General features: G+C 47.0%; 1 protein-coding gene across 1 annotated transcript; it reads left to right on the top strand.

Annotated features, from left to right (window-relative positions):
- Positions 1-1,307: 1,307 nt before the first annotated feature.
- Positions 1,308-18,442, top strand: htr1fa (5-hydroxytryptamine (serotonin) receptor 1Fa; the record flags this gene model as incomplete). Its single annotated transcript, XM_084452082.1, has 3 exons — positions 1,308-1,372; positions 16,642-17,888; positions 18,438-18,442. 3 exons carry the CDS (start codon positions 1,308-1,310, stop codon positions 18,440-18,442), a joined length of 1,317 nt encoding a protein of 438 aa, XP_084308208.1.
- Positions 18,443-18,866: the final 424 nt, after the last annotated feature.

Genomic DNA, 18,866 nt, shown 5'->3' with positions numbered 1-18,866 from the left:
CTGTATTGTAGTGTGGACAGGATCGTTTGGTTGTTTCAGGCTATCCCCCAAAGCCTGCGTCAGATAAAACATTATCTGATACAGGAATTAAATGTGTCTGTACTTGTCAATGTCACTGGAGCTCCAGTCTCTTGAACATGTAGAGCAGCTCAGAACACCCACGCTGCCAAGTACAAATCCCACGGGGTCCCATCTGGACAACCATTGATTGAAAACAAACGTTCTCAGGGGTTGCTAACTGCACCATAATCATCTCCACCTCCCAGTCTTTGCAAATAGACAGAAGGCAGAGGTTCTCGGGGTAGGCTACTCTTCCTGAAAGTCGCACAGAAACGGACGATCATCTAACTTCCGTAGTTTGACGTATTAACGACGCAAACAAGCTATGAGGGTGGGACATATGTTTAGAGGAATTTGATTGGAACATTGACCAGTGGACAGGTTTTAAGAACTTGAGACAGATTCGATAGAAGGATAGCGTTGATTGACGGGTGGATGTCGTGAGATTATTGGCCTAAAATCTAAGGTACCTGTTGTCGTCGGACGCTTAATCCACTACACTACCGAGGAACACGAAATAGCTTCCTCACTTGCTCCAGCACGCATGCGCACAGCGTGCTGGAGCAACGCTTGCGCGCTGTGCGCATGCGTGCTGGAGCAAGTGGGGAAGCTATTTTGTGTCTAAAGACGTTTCTAAAGATCATATTACAGAGGCAAGTGAAAAACCACAACAGGCCTACGCTCTATGTAAGCACAACTAGCGATTCATAAAGACAGATTGATGAAAACAACCGTTTCGCGGCCGAAAATAGATTTTTTAGAAGCTGCATTCTCAGTGCCCCATCCGCCGCCATTACATGGATATACTTGGCTCGCACTGGATTTTAAATTTCTTCTACATGCCTCCGAATTACACCAAAGTGATCTCGGTGAGTGAAACGTCTTATAATATGCCGTAAATAAGGTCCAGGTTGTCAAAAACGAGCATTGTCCTTTAACGCTAGCTAGCTCCAAAACGTAGATAGACAGTATGACCCGATTTGCTTGGCGGGGAGGTGGGTAGCTAGATAATGCTAGCTAGCTAATGCTAGCTCACGCTAGCCAGCAGACAGCCATCACCCTTATTCATATTTAACGTTTTTAACTATATTTTCCTCACCGTTTCAACTATACACTCCTCCTGCTCACTCTGTCCCTCCTCGGCCCTGTCATGTCTCTGTCCCTCCTCGGCCCTGTCATGTCTCTGTCCCTCCTCGGCCCTGTCGTCTCTGTCCCTCCTCGGCTTCCCTGTCCTGCTCCTGGCTATCATGACCACCAGCCACCTCTCCTTCAAGTTCGTGTTCAACATCCTGCTCCTGCTGTTGCTGCTAACGTCGGCTGTGGCTGTAGATGTTGAAGCACCCTAGCAGCAAACATATCTGGGATATTTGCACATTTGGCAGCATCCGCCTCAAGATTATCCCCCCCTCCCCCGTCATTTCTCTGCGCCCTCCTTGCGTTTTTATGCTTATCTTCATCCATCCTTCTCCATCCACTAACTTTTGGCTCTCTTACAGCCCCACGCAGGGTGGGAGGGGTGGGGCCTACATATGATTGGGCCAGTCCCTTGTCAGTATAGAACATGTGGCTGCGTTCCGAATCGCATACTACCCTACTATATAGTATGCCAAAACAGGATGTAGTATGTCCCACTACATAGTATGCCACATGCAGTATGCCAAAAATACCAGGATGTCCTACTACATCCGGTCGTATTTTGCAGTATGCAAGCCAGCAGGCTTTTCTGGCTATTCTGACCCACAATCCTGTGCGCAGCGGAAATGTGCGTCACGTGCGAGTCGCGACAGCTGTAGACGAATGTTGCGTTATGGACAGCGACGGATGTGGGCTAATTTCAAGACGCAATGTTATGACAAGGTAGTATGTCCCAATTGGATGCCTACTGCTTGCAAAGTACGTACTTTCTAAGGGCAGCTGTAGTAGGTACTGGTAGTAAGTAGTAGTAGTATGCGATTCGGAACGCGGACTAAAGGGCCACTGTCCCTGCTTTATTCGTTGGCCATTCGTTCGTTCGTTGGCCAATTGCCAGTCCTGCCCTGAACAGTAGTACTCTGTAGGCTATACTGCTGTTATCACAGCAGCACGGATTGAGATTGAACAATTATCTTTTTGGATTCGTCCCAAAAAAGAGATTAGGCTACGCTGTATTTTAAAAGCAGGGAGTGCGCACCAGACAGGGAACACAAATGGGGATGATAATGTAAGCTATTTGTTGGTGACTGTTGGGGTCGAGACCACAGGAAAGAGGGATTCCTCAGACAGGATTGTGTTTGACACAATCTCGGCCCAATCTAAACCCACTCTAAACCCAATCTAAACCCAAACTCTGGACACCAAATCCACACTGGTACAGCATTTAGGTCGCTGAAGCCACTGCACACACACGCACGCACGCACACACACACACACACACACACGCACGCACACACACGCACACACACACACGCACATATCCCTCACCGGAGAGCAAGTGCGTGTGAACGCTGCTGCGCGCGCCCGGTTGCGCGTGCGTGTTTCCCAGTCGTAGGTGGGGTGCTGGTGTCGGGATGGATGGATGAGTCTGTTCCTGGTGTCGGGATGGATGGATGGATGGATTGAGTCTGTTCCTTTCGCATCGGTGAAACAGAAGAGCGGACGTGAGCGGGAGGATGCGAGGATGCCACAGAGCAACTGAATTGGCTACCTTCTTTATCAGAGCAAACAGGTGAGGTTTGCGTTAATCCTACACATGCCTGTCCATTTCGGAGTAGCCTTCTGAATTGCATACCTGTGGAACAAGTTCGCTATGCATTCTAGTAATTAATTAATTGGAGACAGGTGATACATATTTCTGATATCAGTCACTGTCAGCCCGTCAAATAGCCTATTGGCATGAAATGGGAACATGACACTTTATTTAAAAAACAAACAAAAAAACAAGTAGGCTAATCCACAGGCAGTTCGGATGATGCCTGCCACAGGCAGTTTATTGATGATGCCGTGATCCATAGCTAGTTCCGATTGATTGATGTGCAGTGATTGATATACAATCAAGTGCATCGTGTCAGGCAGGATGCTGCAACATGCTGATACAGATCCATGCTAAATTGATGATTCACCACAGGGATGACTGCTGCATCATTCAATTCTTATAGAAACATACTGTAGGTTTGCCTCGGCTTCTCTAATAGTGATGGGGTTGTTTGTATTTCTACAACCACACTGCTCTGCGTTAGGTTTATGGGACAATAATAATAATAACAATAATAATAATAATAATAATAATAATACAAATAATTATAATAATCACAATAATAATACTACTACTACTAATAAAATACTACTACTACTACTACTAATAATAATAATAAATTTGCTTTAACAGTACCTTTCAACGTACTCAATGACACAGTACACAATATAGATCAAAAAGAGATAAAACACTATTGTTGACGTAGAGTGTGAAATGATAGTGTGAGCAGGGCTAGGCGTTGGGGAGTCGGGTACACTGAGAAGGAATCTGAGAGTCGTAAAGAGGAGCTATTTGGATGAAGGTAAGAATGGATGAAAAATATGGGTGGGTGAAATAGGATGAAGTGATGAGGGATGAGTGGTAAAGATGGATAGAGAAGGTGCAGCTGAGCTGAGAGCAGAAGCATCACTACAGGGCAGATAGTGCACCAGTCATTCCTAGCATCCTAGTCCGGCTCAGCAACACCAGTTGTTAAAGGCAGAGAATAGCTGTTATGAGAGAGGAAGGAGTGAGGAAGGGGAGGGGATGGTAGGAGAGAGGGAGGAGAAGGAGACAGAGGATGCTCTTCATCAGTGATGGACTTGCGTAGTTCAGTAGACCAGCCAGTCAGCCATGGCAGAACTCTGGCTTCTTTGAGGGCAGTGTTGAAATTTCGCACTAAATCGAATGAAAGGGTGAACCCGGTCTGAGAAAGCTATGAATAACACTCCAAGGACACTCTAGAGGTGCTGTCCTGTCTGTGGGTTTATGTCATCCACGTCCAGTCAGCATTTCTCACGTGGTCTGTGTCACCTCTTGTGTGAAAATGTCTTGATTTATGAACTCCATAGAGTTGAGTTTGTCAGGGGCACTATATTATAGCTGTGATGCACTCCCTTTCTGAAGAAATACCTGTCACTGGTACTGATGAATGAAGGAACATGTTTCTTGATAATAAGGTGTAAGATGTTAAGACCTGGTGGTAAAAGAATATCACAAACAAGGATAATACAGTCTCCCTGCTCTCAGCCCTTGCATGTCAAGGAGGGCTCCTTACTAATGTAGATATTCACAGCCCTAAACCCCTCTGTTCAACCTAATATAAAAACTATCACTATATTCTCCATTCACTATATTCTCCTTTCACTATATTCTCCTTTCACTATATTCTCCTTTCACTATATTCTCCTTTCACTATATACTCCATTCACTATATTCTCCTTTCACTATATTCTCATTTCACTATATTCTCCATTTCACTATATTCTCCTTCCACTATATTCTCCTTTATAAAGTTCTTACTCAGTGACCTTGAGAAATAGCTGTTGTGAACAAGGCTTCCGTTCCCTTTTGGCTTATAGATAACAGAAAGTCTCTTCCACACCTTGATGAAGTCTCAGTGGCAGGTGCATACACCAGAAACAAACACACACACACACACACACACACACACACACACCGTCTGCACCTCTTCAATGGAATGTTTAATACACAACGTTTCAGTCACACGACCTTCAGGTCTGTGGTTGATGTTTCTGTTTCCTCGTTCCCTGCCTTTCGCTGAGACTGTAACTGTAGAAGGGTGACATTGATTATACAGTAGGACAAACCCAATGCAAATGAAAACCAACATGAATTGTTAGAGATATACTTTGTGTTTTTCTCTACAGTAGCTGGCAGCTTTAATTGTATTTATGCCTGCATCAATGGGTATAATGACTTTGTCAAACAGCCAGTGCAATGCTTCTTGATATTCACCACACACACACATGTGCACATGCACGCATACACACACAAGACAATGCAAGTTTATCTGTATAGCACATTTCAGCAACAAGGCAATTCAAAGTGCTTTACATGAGACATTAAAAGCATGAAGACAAAGTGCAAGAAACACAAAAATGTTAGTGTAATATATTTTAATAACCTATTAGTGCACTGATAGCCCATTTATATATTAACAGTTTATTAGATCTCTCTCTCTCTCTCTCTCTCTCTCTCTCTCTCTCTCTCTCTCTCCCCCTTCCAAACTATGCATTGAGTTGAATGTAAGATGAGTGCAAACAGATGTTCCAGCAGTGCCTATATAAATATATGCAGCCTCTGTAGGGCCGGACATTCTGTGTGAGCTGGTTTGGCAAGAAGACTCACTGTAATGTCTGATTAAAGAGGATCGGAAATAAATAAACCTGCCTGGACATTTCAGACATTTCATTTTCATTTGAAATTCAGGTCTGAGTTCATGACTACATCAAGATTTCTGGCTTCATTTGTGGTTTTTAGCATTACTGATTGGAGCTGAGCGCTGACTTTTAATCATTCTTCTTTGGCTCCAAAGACAGTTACTTCAGTTTTGTTTTTGTTTAGTTGAACAAAGTTCTGGAACATCCAATCGTTGATATGTTCAATGCACTTACTCAGCGCTTGTATGGGATTACAGTATAGTCCCCTGGTGATATGGTGATATACATTTGTGTGTTGTCTGCATAGCTATGGTTACATATTTTGTTGTTTTCCATAATTTGAGCTGGTGGGAGCATGTTAATGTTGAACAGGTGGGAGCATGTAAATGTTGAACAGAAGAGGCCCCAGAATGGAGCCTTGGGGAACTCCACAGGTCATTTTTGTCAGCTCAGATTTATAATTGCCTATAGACACAAAGTAATCCCTGTCCTTCAAGTAGAATTCAAACCAGTCTAGCACTGTGCCAGAAATTCCCAGCCAGTTTTCCAGTTGGCATAGTAATATGTTGTGGTCAACCGTGTCGAATGCAGCGCTGAGATCCAGTAATACTTAGACTGGAATTCTGCCATTGTCTGTGTTTAAATGGATGTCATTGAAGACCTTAACAAGAGCCGTCTTGGTGCTGTGGTGTTGTCGAAATCCTGACTGGAAGACATCAAAACAATTATTTAGTGCCAGGTGGGTGCCAGTGAGAGGGGGAAGAGTGAGAGACTCCCCCTCTTAGGGTGGTGGGGGTGAATCCTCATAGGCGGTTGCCAATGAGGGGGAGTCCTGGCTCGGGTGTCTCCTATAATCAAAACTTTGTTGAGGCGGGGCCGAGGCAACTCTTCTTCAAGGTTTCTGCCATGTTGTGTTATGTCTTCCTCCTGTCTTGGCGCCTCTTGTCTCTTGTCCTTGGCAGAGGGGACAGATGGATGACGCAGGAAGTAGAACAGGTTGGAGGTAAACAGTTTTACTCCTGACTTGTTAAGGCAGAGTCCATTTGCCTTAAAAAGATGTCTGCGCTCCCAGAAAAAGTTGAAATTCCCAATGAAGTGCACTGAATGAATGGTACGTGCAGGTGAAAGCCATGTGTTCAGTGCCAACAGTCTGCTGAATCTCTCGTCCCTCTTCTGACTGGTGGTAGAGGACCACTGATAAACACCTCAGCTTTTAGAGAACTGACTGTGTTCAACAGATCAATAAAGTCTAATTTAAGAACTTCAGACTGCTGTTTCACATCATCATTTGTCCCTACAGGTACGTGCACTATGACTTTTTTCATAGTTGTATGTGCAGCCCCGATATGCAAGATTCTTTCTGTCATGTCAGAGACCATCTCCTTGGGAAAGCCAAGTATTTTTGTGTTCTTACTGCACATGCTTGTCACATACAGTATTTTACAGTAGTCACCCACAATCAGAGTTTGATGCCCAGTCGTTAGCTTTCCCTGTAGCCTTTTACTTTCTGATTTACTCTCAATCTTTACCCTGCTGCGTGAAGATGAGATGTGATCCAGGTCATCAGACGGAGATGCAGGGTCCTGCAGCAGTGGGGCAAAGTTGTTGTCCAGTTGTACACTTGGATGTCGGGAGGTTTGTTGCTGGCTCTCCCTTTTGCAGCTGTCCACGGCTGTGTCCTACCAAGGACAGGGGTTGAAGAGACACTGCCTGGATTATAATGCAGGCCAGCCAGTCTCATCAAAAACCTCCGGGCGCTGGGCTCTGCCTGTTACCCATCCTCCCATTTCCCTGGGAAATTATTTACACTTAGGTTTGGTACCAAGATAGTTCCAGGGAGGACGACCACTTGTAGATTTATTACCTGGTACACAGCTCTCCTGTTTCTTGGTAGTCTTGTTGGTGCTAATTTGCCGTGTATTAGCATGCTCTTGTCCATTGTTTTGAATCCATGGTATGGTCGTGTCATTCCCAGTTAGTCCATTGACTTCCACGCTCACTTCTAACCGGTTCATTTGGTTTCCAGCTCTGTAATCTTCTGCAGAAGTTTGTGGAAGTCCTCTGTGGAGAAGGGGTGCATCTTGTTGCCGCGCTCACGTTATCGTGAGGAGGTAATAAAATGTTGAAATATGGCAACAGCCAACTATATCTACACAAAATTACAGTCCCATTGATTTATAAATATCCAGGAGCCGCTGCTCATAGTTTCTCACAGAAGAAAAGCAAGAATATCAGCAGGAAAAAGAAAAATGCAAGCGAAGGCGAGAGCAAGCAGCAAAAGCGTCTGGACCGTGCGAAAGCAGGAAGCCAGTTTACTCTCACACACACACACACACACACACACACATACACACACACACACACACACACACACACACACACACACACACACACACACACACACACACACACACACACACACACACACACACTTCAGATTAGTGAGATTACACTCCTTCACTCAAGTGCCTGGAGTTCTGTAGGGGACTGTGAGTCAAGGCCCAAAGGGCACCTGTCGGGACCAGACAGAAGCCTTGGGCTGGCCATCCATCATCCAGCCAGCTCGGTCCACACAGAGAATCCTCCTCTCACCTGGGGCACACAGGTGATTGAGTCTTTGACATAAATCCTAAATTGTATTTTCTGGTGCATCAAATGGAATGCCAAACAATTCAGCTGATCCTCTAGATGGAAGATCACTGGCTTTTAAGTATGGAAACATTGTTCGTTATGTTCACTTCTTCACTTGTATGTTGTAGGTTGTTGAAGGAGATCGATAAGAGATGGGGCTTTGTGTGCTGCAAGACATACAGTGCAGTCAAATGTCCCTCCTTTCTCTCTCTCTCAGGAGCTCAGAAGGTAGATCGGCCGGCTGGGGATCACAAGGTCCCTGGTTTGATCCCAGCTCCCGGCATTTTGCCGAAGTGTCCTTGAGCAAGACACTGAACCTCAAAATCGCTTCGTTACTCACCAAAGTAAACACATCGTTGGAAAGATGAAAGTCTTTTCTCCGAGGTCGCTACAGTTTGTAGTCCCCCACCTTTCAAATAAAAGGCACATTTGTACACTTAAATGGCTAATATCTGCAGCGTATCGACTGTCTTCTTCTACCGGCGATTCGGCGCTCTCCGCTTTGTTTAGCCTACTCACTGCTGCCGCCCATGTTGGGGATGTGGCCTTCAACAATGATGAGTCAGTGATGATTCCTGCCTTGCTTGTGTCTTTGTTCTTTAGCTTGCTTGTGTCTTTGTTCTGCGTGTAATGTTTCACCACAGTCATGTTCCCAATCCTGCCGGTGTACAGTACCTGTCTGTTCTACAAACACTGATATTCCCAAGAGTGCGAGCGTAGTCTCAGCCTAAAGCACACAATTCTGGTATTGTCGTCTGGATGGGATTTAGACAGGGTCCAAAAGCAGATTGTGCCGAGGGCTCATTCAACCACTCCACTGAGGGCCCCGCTGTAGCTCAGAATCATTCTAATTAAAAAGTTATTTAAAATGCCATGCTAGGGGCAGGATCTGCCTCATGCAGATCCACTCCATTACATCAATGGGCTCTATCCAGCTGGTTTAAAGAGATCTGACGGATGCCCCTGTCTCTCTGGGGAACAGAAATGTTCTCCACTATGAGTGTCAATGCGGATCTTATTATTTCTCTCCCACACCCCCACTCTCTCCTGCTCTTTCTCTCTCTCTGCCCCCCCCATGCTCTCCCTATCTCTTCCCTTCTTTCTCTGTGTCATTATAGCTACAAAGAGGCTTGTCTTGGCTGTCTTATCGATTGTGGAGATATTCTATACATGCACTCTCCTGTGGCAGCTCGTTGTATGCTTGACACAGTGCATCATGAGGTGTTGAGGTTTGTCACTAACCAGGGTTCAGAATGAACACCTGGCAAGTGCCAAATGCAGGTACATTTTTCATTTGGCATGTAGGCCTACGTTTTGGAAGCCACCCGACACTTTGGCAGGTGACGTTTTTTGCAACAAAATATCAGCATTGATGGTTCATTGCTTAAAGGAGTAGTAAAGGGAAAATGCATGTTAAGCCTTGTTTTAAGGTTACTTATGATCATATACAATGGTTCAGATCAAAACGTTGACAAAACTAGCAATTTCGAGAAAGTTGATAATTGCTCTACCACCGTTTTGGTTCTGACATATAATTCGCCATAAAGTAAGATTCTAGTTCATCTGGAAAGGCTTTTTTTTCCCGCCGTCATTACCGTGGCGGTGCTATTTAGTTAAATGCGCTGTCTGGACGGTATCTTTTTTTAAGTAATCATTTTTTGGAGTAATCGGTTACTCGAGTAGGATCAGGTTAGGTTACTTGGTTTTAAAATGAGTCGAAATTCCCATCCCAATGAGTTCAATGATGGTTAAATAAAGTTTAAAATAACAATTATTTAGTTGTGTCTATCTCTTTCTCAGATCAAACGTGTTGAGCCGTGGAAAGAGGTGAGTAGGGTACCCATGATCCTCACCAAGCTTGTGCTTTCTCACGACACATCAACAGTGCGTGTACACACACACACACACACACACACACACAGCCGCATGTGTGCGCACCCCTATGCTCTTAATTGACTGTTAGTATCCAGGAACCCCTGTAATCGTATAGTATATACCGTGCCGGTGTGTGTGTGTACTACACTGTATACATCAGTGAGTTGGAGTAGAACTGTCTAATGAAGAGGTGACATCATCCTGCTGGTCTCACTACACCTGCTGGGTGGAGGAAGCACACATGAGGCCTGCACCCAATCTGGAATGAGCTTATTAAACTCTTCATACTCTTAATCAATAGTGAGTGAACACTGATTGTCCCCTTTATGTTTATTTGTGTGTGTGTCCCCTTTATGTGTGTTTGTGTGTGTGTGTGTGTAACACCCTACTGCATGTTCCTCTCTGGACATTCACACCCAACGAAGGATTAATTCATGTGAGTGTCCTCCAGTCCAGCATGAAATGGAGCCCATAGTGTAGCCCTTCAGTCAGACGAGGTTGTGGAGTGGGACAGCATTGACGTCAGAGGAGACAGCACCCCACCTAATTAGATCAACTACCAGACTGAAACTGTCTTTCAGACGATTTTGTCTGGGTGTGTTTGGGTGTCTGGGTGTGCATTTACTATTTACATTGTGTGAGTGTTTGTGTACATGTGTGCCAGTACTTGAAGACCAACCAACCCACTGAGCAAAGACACGTCTAAAAGACGTCTTTTAGATGTCTTTTTTGTCTTTTTCGGACGTCCAAAGACAACCAATTAGGAGCCAGAATGAATGTTTTTTTTTTACGTTCAGATATTGAACCCATTTTGCACGTCCACAGACGTCTTAGAGGGGTCCAAGCCAGACGTTTGAATATTGAGGGGTCCAGCAGATGTACAAACGGGGTTCAGGACCGACGGACGTTATTAAGACATGATCTGAACGTCTCCCTGACGTTGCGTGTTTGCTGGGAACAGTCTGGAGGGTTTTGTGGGTTGTGAGGCGACTCAAATTATGCGTAGCAGACTAGCAGTCTTATTGAACATCAAAATCAGATTCAGAGAAACAGAGGTTGCTGCTCTCATGGTGCTATTTGTTTTGAGAGTAGCCCCTTCCGGACCTCTGCAGGACTGGGACTGATTGCCCCAGCCGCCCTCTACTGAGGCCAAATGCTGGAGGCTGACACATTTTCAAAAAACATTTAAGCAATGGGGAGATGAGAAATAGCTGTTTATTGTGTGTGTGTGTGTGTGTGTGTGTGTGTATGTGTGTGTGTGTGTGTGTGTGTGTGTGTGTGTGTGTGTGTGTGTGTGTGGGTGTGTGTGTGTGTGGGTGTGTGAGAGAGCTTGCAATCGGAACATTGTTGATGATTGGTTTGTTTGTTGAGTTGACGCCCACGTCGGTATTGAAGATCTGTACGGAGAGAGGCTACGGGTGAGTGGGAAGATAGCAGCAAGGAGAATGAGGCTGGCTGGGCACTGCTAGAGACACGTGAGCCGTGAGGACGTCCTACTAAAAGATTTGTGGACATAATCAAGATGGATGACCAGCGATTAGATCGCCAGGTGTATGGAAGAGCGGGATAACTGGAGACGAAGATGGGAGGCCCGTTTGTGGACGACCTGATGATGATGATGATGATGATGGTGGTGTGGACTGACGACTGATGTCAGGACAGCAGACTCGCTGCCCATTCGCCTCAGGCCCCAAACTCACCTCTTCAAGACGTACTACCCGGATCCTTCCTCTTAATCACCTATTGTATTAATATTTTTCTACTCTGGCACTTTGGCTTTAGCACTAGATCATGCTCGTGGTCACTTGTTACAAAGTAGATGCACTCAGGGGCGTTCGTATACATTAACAATCTCTGTGGGGCCCCTTCCTCTTGTGATCCATGACTCTCATGCATCTTTTGATAAAGAACATTTATTAAATAGAAGCCAACAACTGTACACAAATACACACAATAAAAGGGAGAAAAAAAACAGTGACTTGTGAGAAACAAAAAGACCACTGGAAACACTGCACTTTTGTGACCCCTGTCTCGGGGGGGAGGGGGGGGCGTCTCGGGGAAAAAAGACGTGCATGCATAGTGCATAAAGGCCTCGCAATGCCTATTTCGCACAGGGCCTCTCAGATCTCCCAGACGGGCCTGCAGGGAAGGCTTGACGCGTAGGTTACGGTGTCCCCTCTTTCATTATTTAGACCCGAGTTGTATTTCAGGCGGCGGTGAGCTGAATAGAAAACGCCTGGAGGACTGATTGACTCACTACAGACTGTCAATCAACACCTCCTTGAGCGGATCCAGCCGCAGGAGAAAGGGAACACACATTGAATCAAACTCTGGGACGTAAAGTCATTAAAATACACAGTTACGCTGTGTGACTTGAGACATTATTTCTCTTTGAATACACAGGGAAGAAGGCTGCATCGATTCATCTCGGGGGGGGGGGGTGATGTCTGAGGGCTGGTCTTGCGAGATGGATGGATAGATGGTGGGTTTTGACAGTGAGTGGATAACTGGTTGAGGAGACACAGTATGTGTTTAATGCAGAACTGTCTTTGAAATTGAGTGTTTAACATGTGTTTTGAATGATTTTTCACGGTGCCCACCCACATCCATTGTATGACCAAAACGGTGGTAGAGCAATTATCAGACTTTTTCAAAAGTGCTAGTTTTGTCAACGTTTTGATCTGAACCATTGTATATGATCATAAGTAACCTTAAAACAGGGATAAACATGCATTTTCACTTTACTACTCCTTTAACCTCCCTAATGTGGCGTAGTTAGGTTACAGATTTAAATTTGCCTCTTCTACTGACGTAGCTCTAACAAAGACAACTATGGACCAGCAAGGACTTTTACACACAAAAAAACACATTTGTTTTATTACTACGCCAGTATCTATTCTGAAAATATAGACAATATCATGATGTGCATCGTATGTTTTTTGTTTTTTTTTCTTGCCCGGCGGGGGCGGGGCCCTCTGGACTGCGGGGCCCCCCCACACCGCGGGGCTGGGGGTATACTTTACGTGACTGGTGTAGAGTTCATAAGCAAAAGCACATCTTTGTTTGGCTTTTAGATCATTTCTCATTATATATTTATGTATTTAATTATATTGATTTATATTTTTATTATAAATCATAAACTGCTTCCCTGTTGTGGTCGGTTCCGGTGGAGTAGGCTGCCCATTTATGGCGCGTTCCAGGCAACCTGTAACTCGTGTTTTTCCGACCTCCTACAAACCCGTAACTTCCCACCCGTGAACTCGTCCCAGTTGCCGGGTGGGAAGTTACGGGTTTGACTGCCATTCCAGAGCATTTTCACGTGTAGGAGGTCGGAAAAACACGAGTTACGGGTTGGCTGGAACGCGCCATTATATAGGCCTACCCTCCCCCTCAATTGAGCGTGCCCTTCACAGCTGCGAGTGAAACTTAATTTGGAGTGGCACTCGGTGGTGGCGTGGGAGTGGGTAGGGGCTGGTTTGGGATACAGCCATTATTTGCTGTAGCTGTGCGTTGTCCCTGGTGAAACCTTACATGCACCTGAGCCATTTACATGCAACCCTCGTGACTGTGATTTTTAAGTCGTGATGTGAAACCATTTATGGTTTCTCACATCGCAGGTAACTCAACAAGAGTTCAAGCCCAGGGGGATGCAGAATAAAATGCTAATGCATACTCAGGCATTGTGCTGCGTGACATGATTTTTTAACAGTATTTTTTAATTGTAGCTGTTACTGTTTCTTCATCTTGTTTGCATCTCTTCATCTGACCAGTCTTTTGTTTACATCTCAATCAGACCCACCTGTGTTCAATCCAATCAATTCAGTCAATCAGTGAATCCATGCTCAGTCCAGAGTCCCACAACTCATTCCCATCACAGTATGTAGGCCTAATGAAATATTTTGAATCTGAAGCAGATAAGATAATACCCTCAAGACTAGTCCCACTTGGGGACATTGCAACATTACAGCAGCAAAGTGGATCGGGTAAAAAATATATAGAAATAATAATAAGTATTGATTACAACTGATGCACAGCACTGGATCAGGGCCGGGCGTTTGGAGGAGGAAGGAGACAAACGACAAATACATGAGGGTTTCTGCCCGGATCCTAATTATTTAAAACTTCTAAAATTAAAAAAATATTTAGGATTTAGGATTCCTATGGTGTAAATATCTAGCTGTGACATTTGTACTTTTTTGGGTCAAAGGTCAAACTGACAGCTTCTCACTTGGCTCAACAAGCATGATCTTCCCTTGGTGTCTCTGGTTGTGAGTTCAAGTCCTGGGTGATGCAGAATAAACATGCTAATGTCTATTCCAGACATTATTTTAAAGATATTTTTTTAATTATAGAAGTTTTAAATAATTAGGATCCGGGCAGAAACCCTCATGTATTTGTCGTTTGTCTCCTTCCTCCTCCAAACGCCCCGCCCTGATCCAGTGCTGTGCATCAGTTGTAATCAATACTTATTATTATTTTTTATTTTTTTTACCCTATCCACTTTGCTGCTGTAATGTTGCAATGTCCCCAAGTGGGACTAGTCTTGGGGGGATTATCTTATCTGCTTCAGATTCAAAATATTTCATTAGCAATCTGACAACTAGTTCAGCTATTTCTCTGCTTTATCTCAACACAAAGAAAGAGTAAAGGTTTCTATGACAACCATTCTTATTCATGTTTACAAGAGACGGAGGTGTGTGTGTGTGTGTGTGCGTGTGTGTATGCGCGCGCGCAAGGATGTCAGTCCTTGACTGCATTTAACTTTAATGATGCGTTTGAGATTAAATCAAAGTCAAACTATCAGCATGACACAGATCACCTTTGATGGAACCCCTCTAGAGAATAATGACTTAAGAGGGACACAAAGAGACTGGAGGCCAACGATAGAGCTGTGGAGCCAAGGTCTCAGATGATATGGAGGAACGCCAAAGATAAAGAGAGGAGGGGAGGTAAGAGCAGAAGAGATGCACAGAGGAGGAGGGGAGGCAGAGAGGAGGAGATGAGGGGAGGCAGAGAGGAGGATAGGAGGGGAGGGGGAGAGGAGGAGAGGAGGGGAGGCAGAGAGGAGGAGATGAGGGGAGGCAGAGAGGAGGAGGGGAGGCAGAGAGGAGGAGATGAGGGGAGGCAGAGAGGAGGAGATGAGGGGAGGCAGAGAGGAGGAGATGAGGGGAGGCAGAGAGGAGGAGATGAGGGGAGGCAGAGAGGAGGATAGGAGGGGAGGCAGAGAGGAGGAGATGAGGGGAGGCAGAGAGGAGGAGATGAGGGGAGGAGGAGAGGAGGATAGGAGGGGAGGGGGAGAGGAGGAGAGGAGGGGAGGCAGAGAGGAGGAGATGAGGGGAGGCAGAGAGGAGGAGATGAGGGGAGGCAGAGAGGAGGAGATGAGGGGAGGCAGAGAGGAGGAGGTGAGGGGAGGCAGAGAGGAGGAGATGAGGGGAGGCAGAGAGGAGGAGATGAGGGGAGGCGGAGAGGAGGATAGGAGGGGAGGCAGAGAGGAGGGGAGGAGGAGAGGAGGAGATGAGGGGAGGCAGAGAGGAGGAGGTGAGGGGAGGCAGAGAGGAGGAGAGGAGGGGAGGAGGAGAGGAGGGGAGGCAGAGAGGAGGAGAGGAGGGGAGGCAGAGAGGAGGAGATGAGGGGAGGAGGAGAGGAGAAGATGAGGGGAGGCAGAAGAGGAGGATAGGAGGGGAGGCAGAGAGGAGGAGATGAGGGGAGGCAGAAGAGGAGGATAGGAGGGGAGGCAGAGAGGAGGAGATGAGGGGAGGCAGAGAGGAGGAGATGAGGGGAGGCAGAGAGGAGGAGATGAGGGGAGGCAGAGAGGAGGAGATGAGGGGAGGAGGAGAGGAGGATAGGAGGGGAGGCAGAGAGGAGGAGATGAGGGGAGGCAGAGAAGAGGATAGGAGGGGAGGAGGAGAGACACAGAGGAGGACAGATGGAGATGCTGTAGGGTTGGCAGAGGGGAGGTGCAGAGATGGAGAGGAGATGGGGAAGATTATTTTATCATATTCATGCCAGGAACAGAAGTCACCCCCCGTTTTCCTTCACAGACAGCCCTCCGCTTTTGTGCAAATTACAGTCTGTATCCTTTGATCTGTGATTGTGTGTGTGTGTGTGTGTGTGTGTGTGTGTGTGTGTGTGTGTGTGTGTGTGTGTGTGTGTGCGTGCGTGAGGGGGGGGAGAGAATCTTCAATTCTTGTCTCTGTCTCCCCCCTCTGTTCTGCTCCTTTCTCACGTTCTCACCTGTCTGTTTCTCAGTCTGTCCCTCTCTCTCTCTCTCTCTCTCTCTGTCTTACAGGGTGAGGAGGGGTGACATTATGTCAGAACAGGAGGCTGACAGGACGTCTGTGTGACACCAGGACAGCAGACATCTATCAACAGACTCTATAAAGGTAGGGGCGCCAATTCAAATCACTTGTATAAATCAGGCATAGACAGCAGAAAATATTAAATTTTTACGATGTTTTTCTGGGCGAATTGAAAATGTTTGAATATGCCGTGGCAAGTCAAACGGTCTGTTTTCAGATGATTGTCTCGTAAAAAGAGGCTGGAACATCTTCCTTTCAATTAGGCTAGTCTTTGTGTTAGGGAACACCCAAGGGCAATGATTAAATTATACGATCCAATGTAATGAGCATGATTTCCCTCAGGCCCTTTTGTTTTTTTGTTAAATCTCTCTGCGCTCTGCAGGATGGACCTCTACAACTGCACCGAGGGGGTCTTCGCAGTGTCCGGGACGGACGGGGGGGCGGCGGACACCAAACCTCCCCCCCACGGCAAGATCCTCCTCACCCTCACCCTGTCGGCGGTGGCCGTCATGACGACTGCCATCAACTCCCTGGTGATCACGGCCATCATCGTGACGCGGAAGTTGCACCACCCAGCCAACTACCTGATCTGCTCTTTGGCCGTGACCGACCTGCTGGTGGCCGTCCTCGTCATGCCCTTCAGCATCATCTACATCCAGCAGGAGAGCTGGGTGATGGGCCAGCCTGTCTGCGACCTCTGGCTGAGCATGGACATCGCCTGCTGCACCTGCTCCATCCTCCACCTGGCCGCCATCGCCCTCGACCGCTACTGGGCCATCACCAACGCCGTGGAGTACGCCGGCAAGCGCACGGGCCTCCGGGCGGGGCTGACGGTGTGCGTGGTGTGGCTCCTGGCCGGCCTCATATCCCTCCCCCCTCTGCTGTGGAGGCAGCGCAGCCAGGACGCGGACGACAGCGGGTGTCTGATCACGCACCACCACATGGCCTTCACCCTCTACTCCACCCTGGGGGCCTTCTACATCCCCCTGCTGCTCATCCTCATCCTCTACTACAAGATCTACCGCGCCGCCCAAATGCTCTACCTGCGCCGCGAGGCCAGCCGCGAAGCCAGCCGCATCATCCGCCCCAGTTTCCAGCAGCCGGCCCCCAACGGGAGCACGCTCCCCTCGGCCCCCCCCAACGGCGGGGCCCTCTACCGCCCGGAGAAGTCCAACTCGGACCCGTCCACGGAGGGCGAGGGCGAGCGCGTGCGCGTCGGCGTAACGAGCCCGCGGAGCGGCAAGTCGCAAAAGGGCCGGTGGTGCAGGAAGCGCTCGATCAGAGAGCGCTCGTTTAAGGAGCGCTCGTTCAAGGAGCGCTCGTTAAGGGAGCGCTCGTTAAAGCGCCAGCGCATCTCCGGGTTGCGGGAGCGGAAGGCGGCGACCACGCTGGGCCTCGTCCTGGGGGCGTTCGTCGTCTGCTGGCTGCCCTTCTTCCTCAAGGAAGTGATCGTCAACACCTGCGAAAGCTGCAGCACCTCCGTGGAGTTGGCGGACTTCCTGACTTGGCTGGGCTACCTCAACTCGCTCATAAACCCTCTTATCTACACCATCTTTAATGAGGACTTCAAAAAGGCCTTTCAGAGACTGGTCATGTGCAGACATTGCCTCGGACAGCGACAGAGAGCACGTAACGTGCACACATACTCGCGTACGCACACGCGTGGGCGTGCGAGCGCACACGCACACACGCTCAGTTGAGCTGAGGACCTGAGTTCAGTGGCTATCGACCGAATGTATTTAAAGAGACAATCTGGACCCATTCCTAATGATCACTGCTTAGTGAGGACCTTTGTGGTAAAGTTAGGGACTGAGATCCATACAAGGCTTAATGTAGACTGCTCAGGAATCTCTGGGGTGGGAGGAGTCTGGGATATTGACGGGTGAGAGAAGGATGACATGCTAGACTGAGCCAGTGACCTTATTTAGGATGGGTGGGTGGGTCTCTGGACCCAAATTGATCATGATCAACATATACAACTAGCTGATCATGATGTCTGTCCTAGCAACCTCTGGTCTACTCTGCACTGTAGGAATGCAACACAATCTATGGTATAGTCTTCAGTGCATGTGGTGTGAGATTCTTCACAGAATAAAAGCTGAATATCCCATTGGCATATTTCTGTTCCTCGGCCATTACAGCGCTGCCTCACTGTGTCCTCCACCCCCACAACATTAGGTTAATGAATGTTTCACCAGAACATTCGGTGGAAGGATACTCATTATATATATATGAATCCCACTCAAACACTTTAAAAATAACACTAGCCCTTCCTCACTCCTGTGAAACAAAGCATTCCAAGCTGAGTGTTAACAAGACCACAGAATGTCTGCCTCTCTCTTTCCTTTCCTGCCCAGGGCTAACAATAAACAGACACTTTTATAAAAGAAAAAAATATGCTTATGTCACAGGTTGTTAGTCATCCTGGTTGTAGAGTGTATGTATCTCTGTGGCTGTAACGCTTATTTTGCTGGTGGTGTTGTCTGACTCATGCCTCTCTCTGACCTGCTCTGTGAAAGAACTGGAACCCTTTCACCCCTCGTCTGTGTTAACCATTGGATATGGATATGTAAATGTCACCAGAGTGTATTCATGCAATGTTGGGGA

This window comes from Borostomias antarcticus (assembly GCF_949987555.1).
Source record: "Borostomias antarcticus genome assembly, chromosome: 17".
NCBI classification, from domain to species: domain Eukaryota; kingdom Metazoa; phylum Chordata; class Actinopteri; order Stomiiformes; family Stomiidae; genus Borostomias; species Borostomias antarcticus.
Note: the sequence above shows the minus strand (reverse complement) of the source record. Positions and strands in the feature narration are given on the sequence as shown.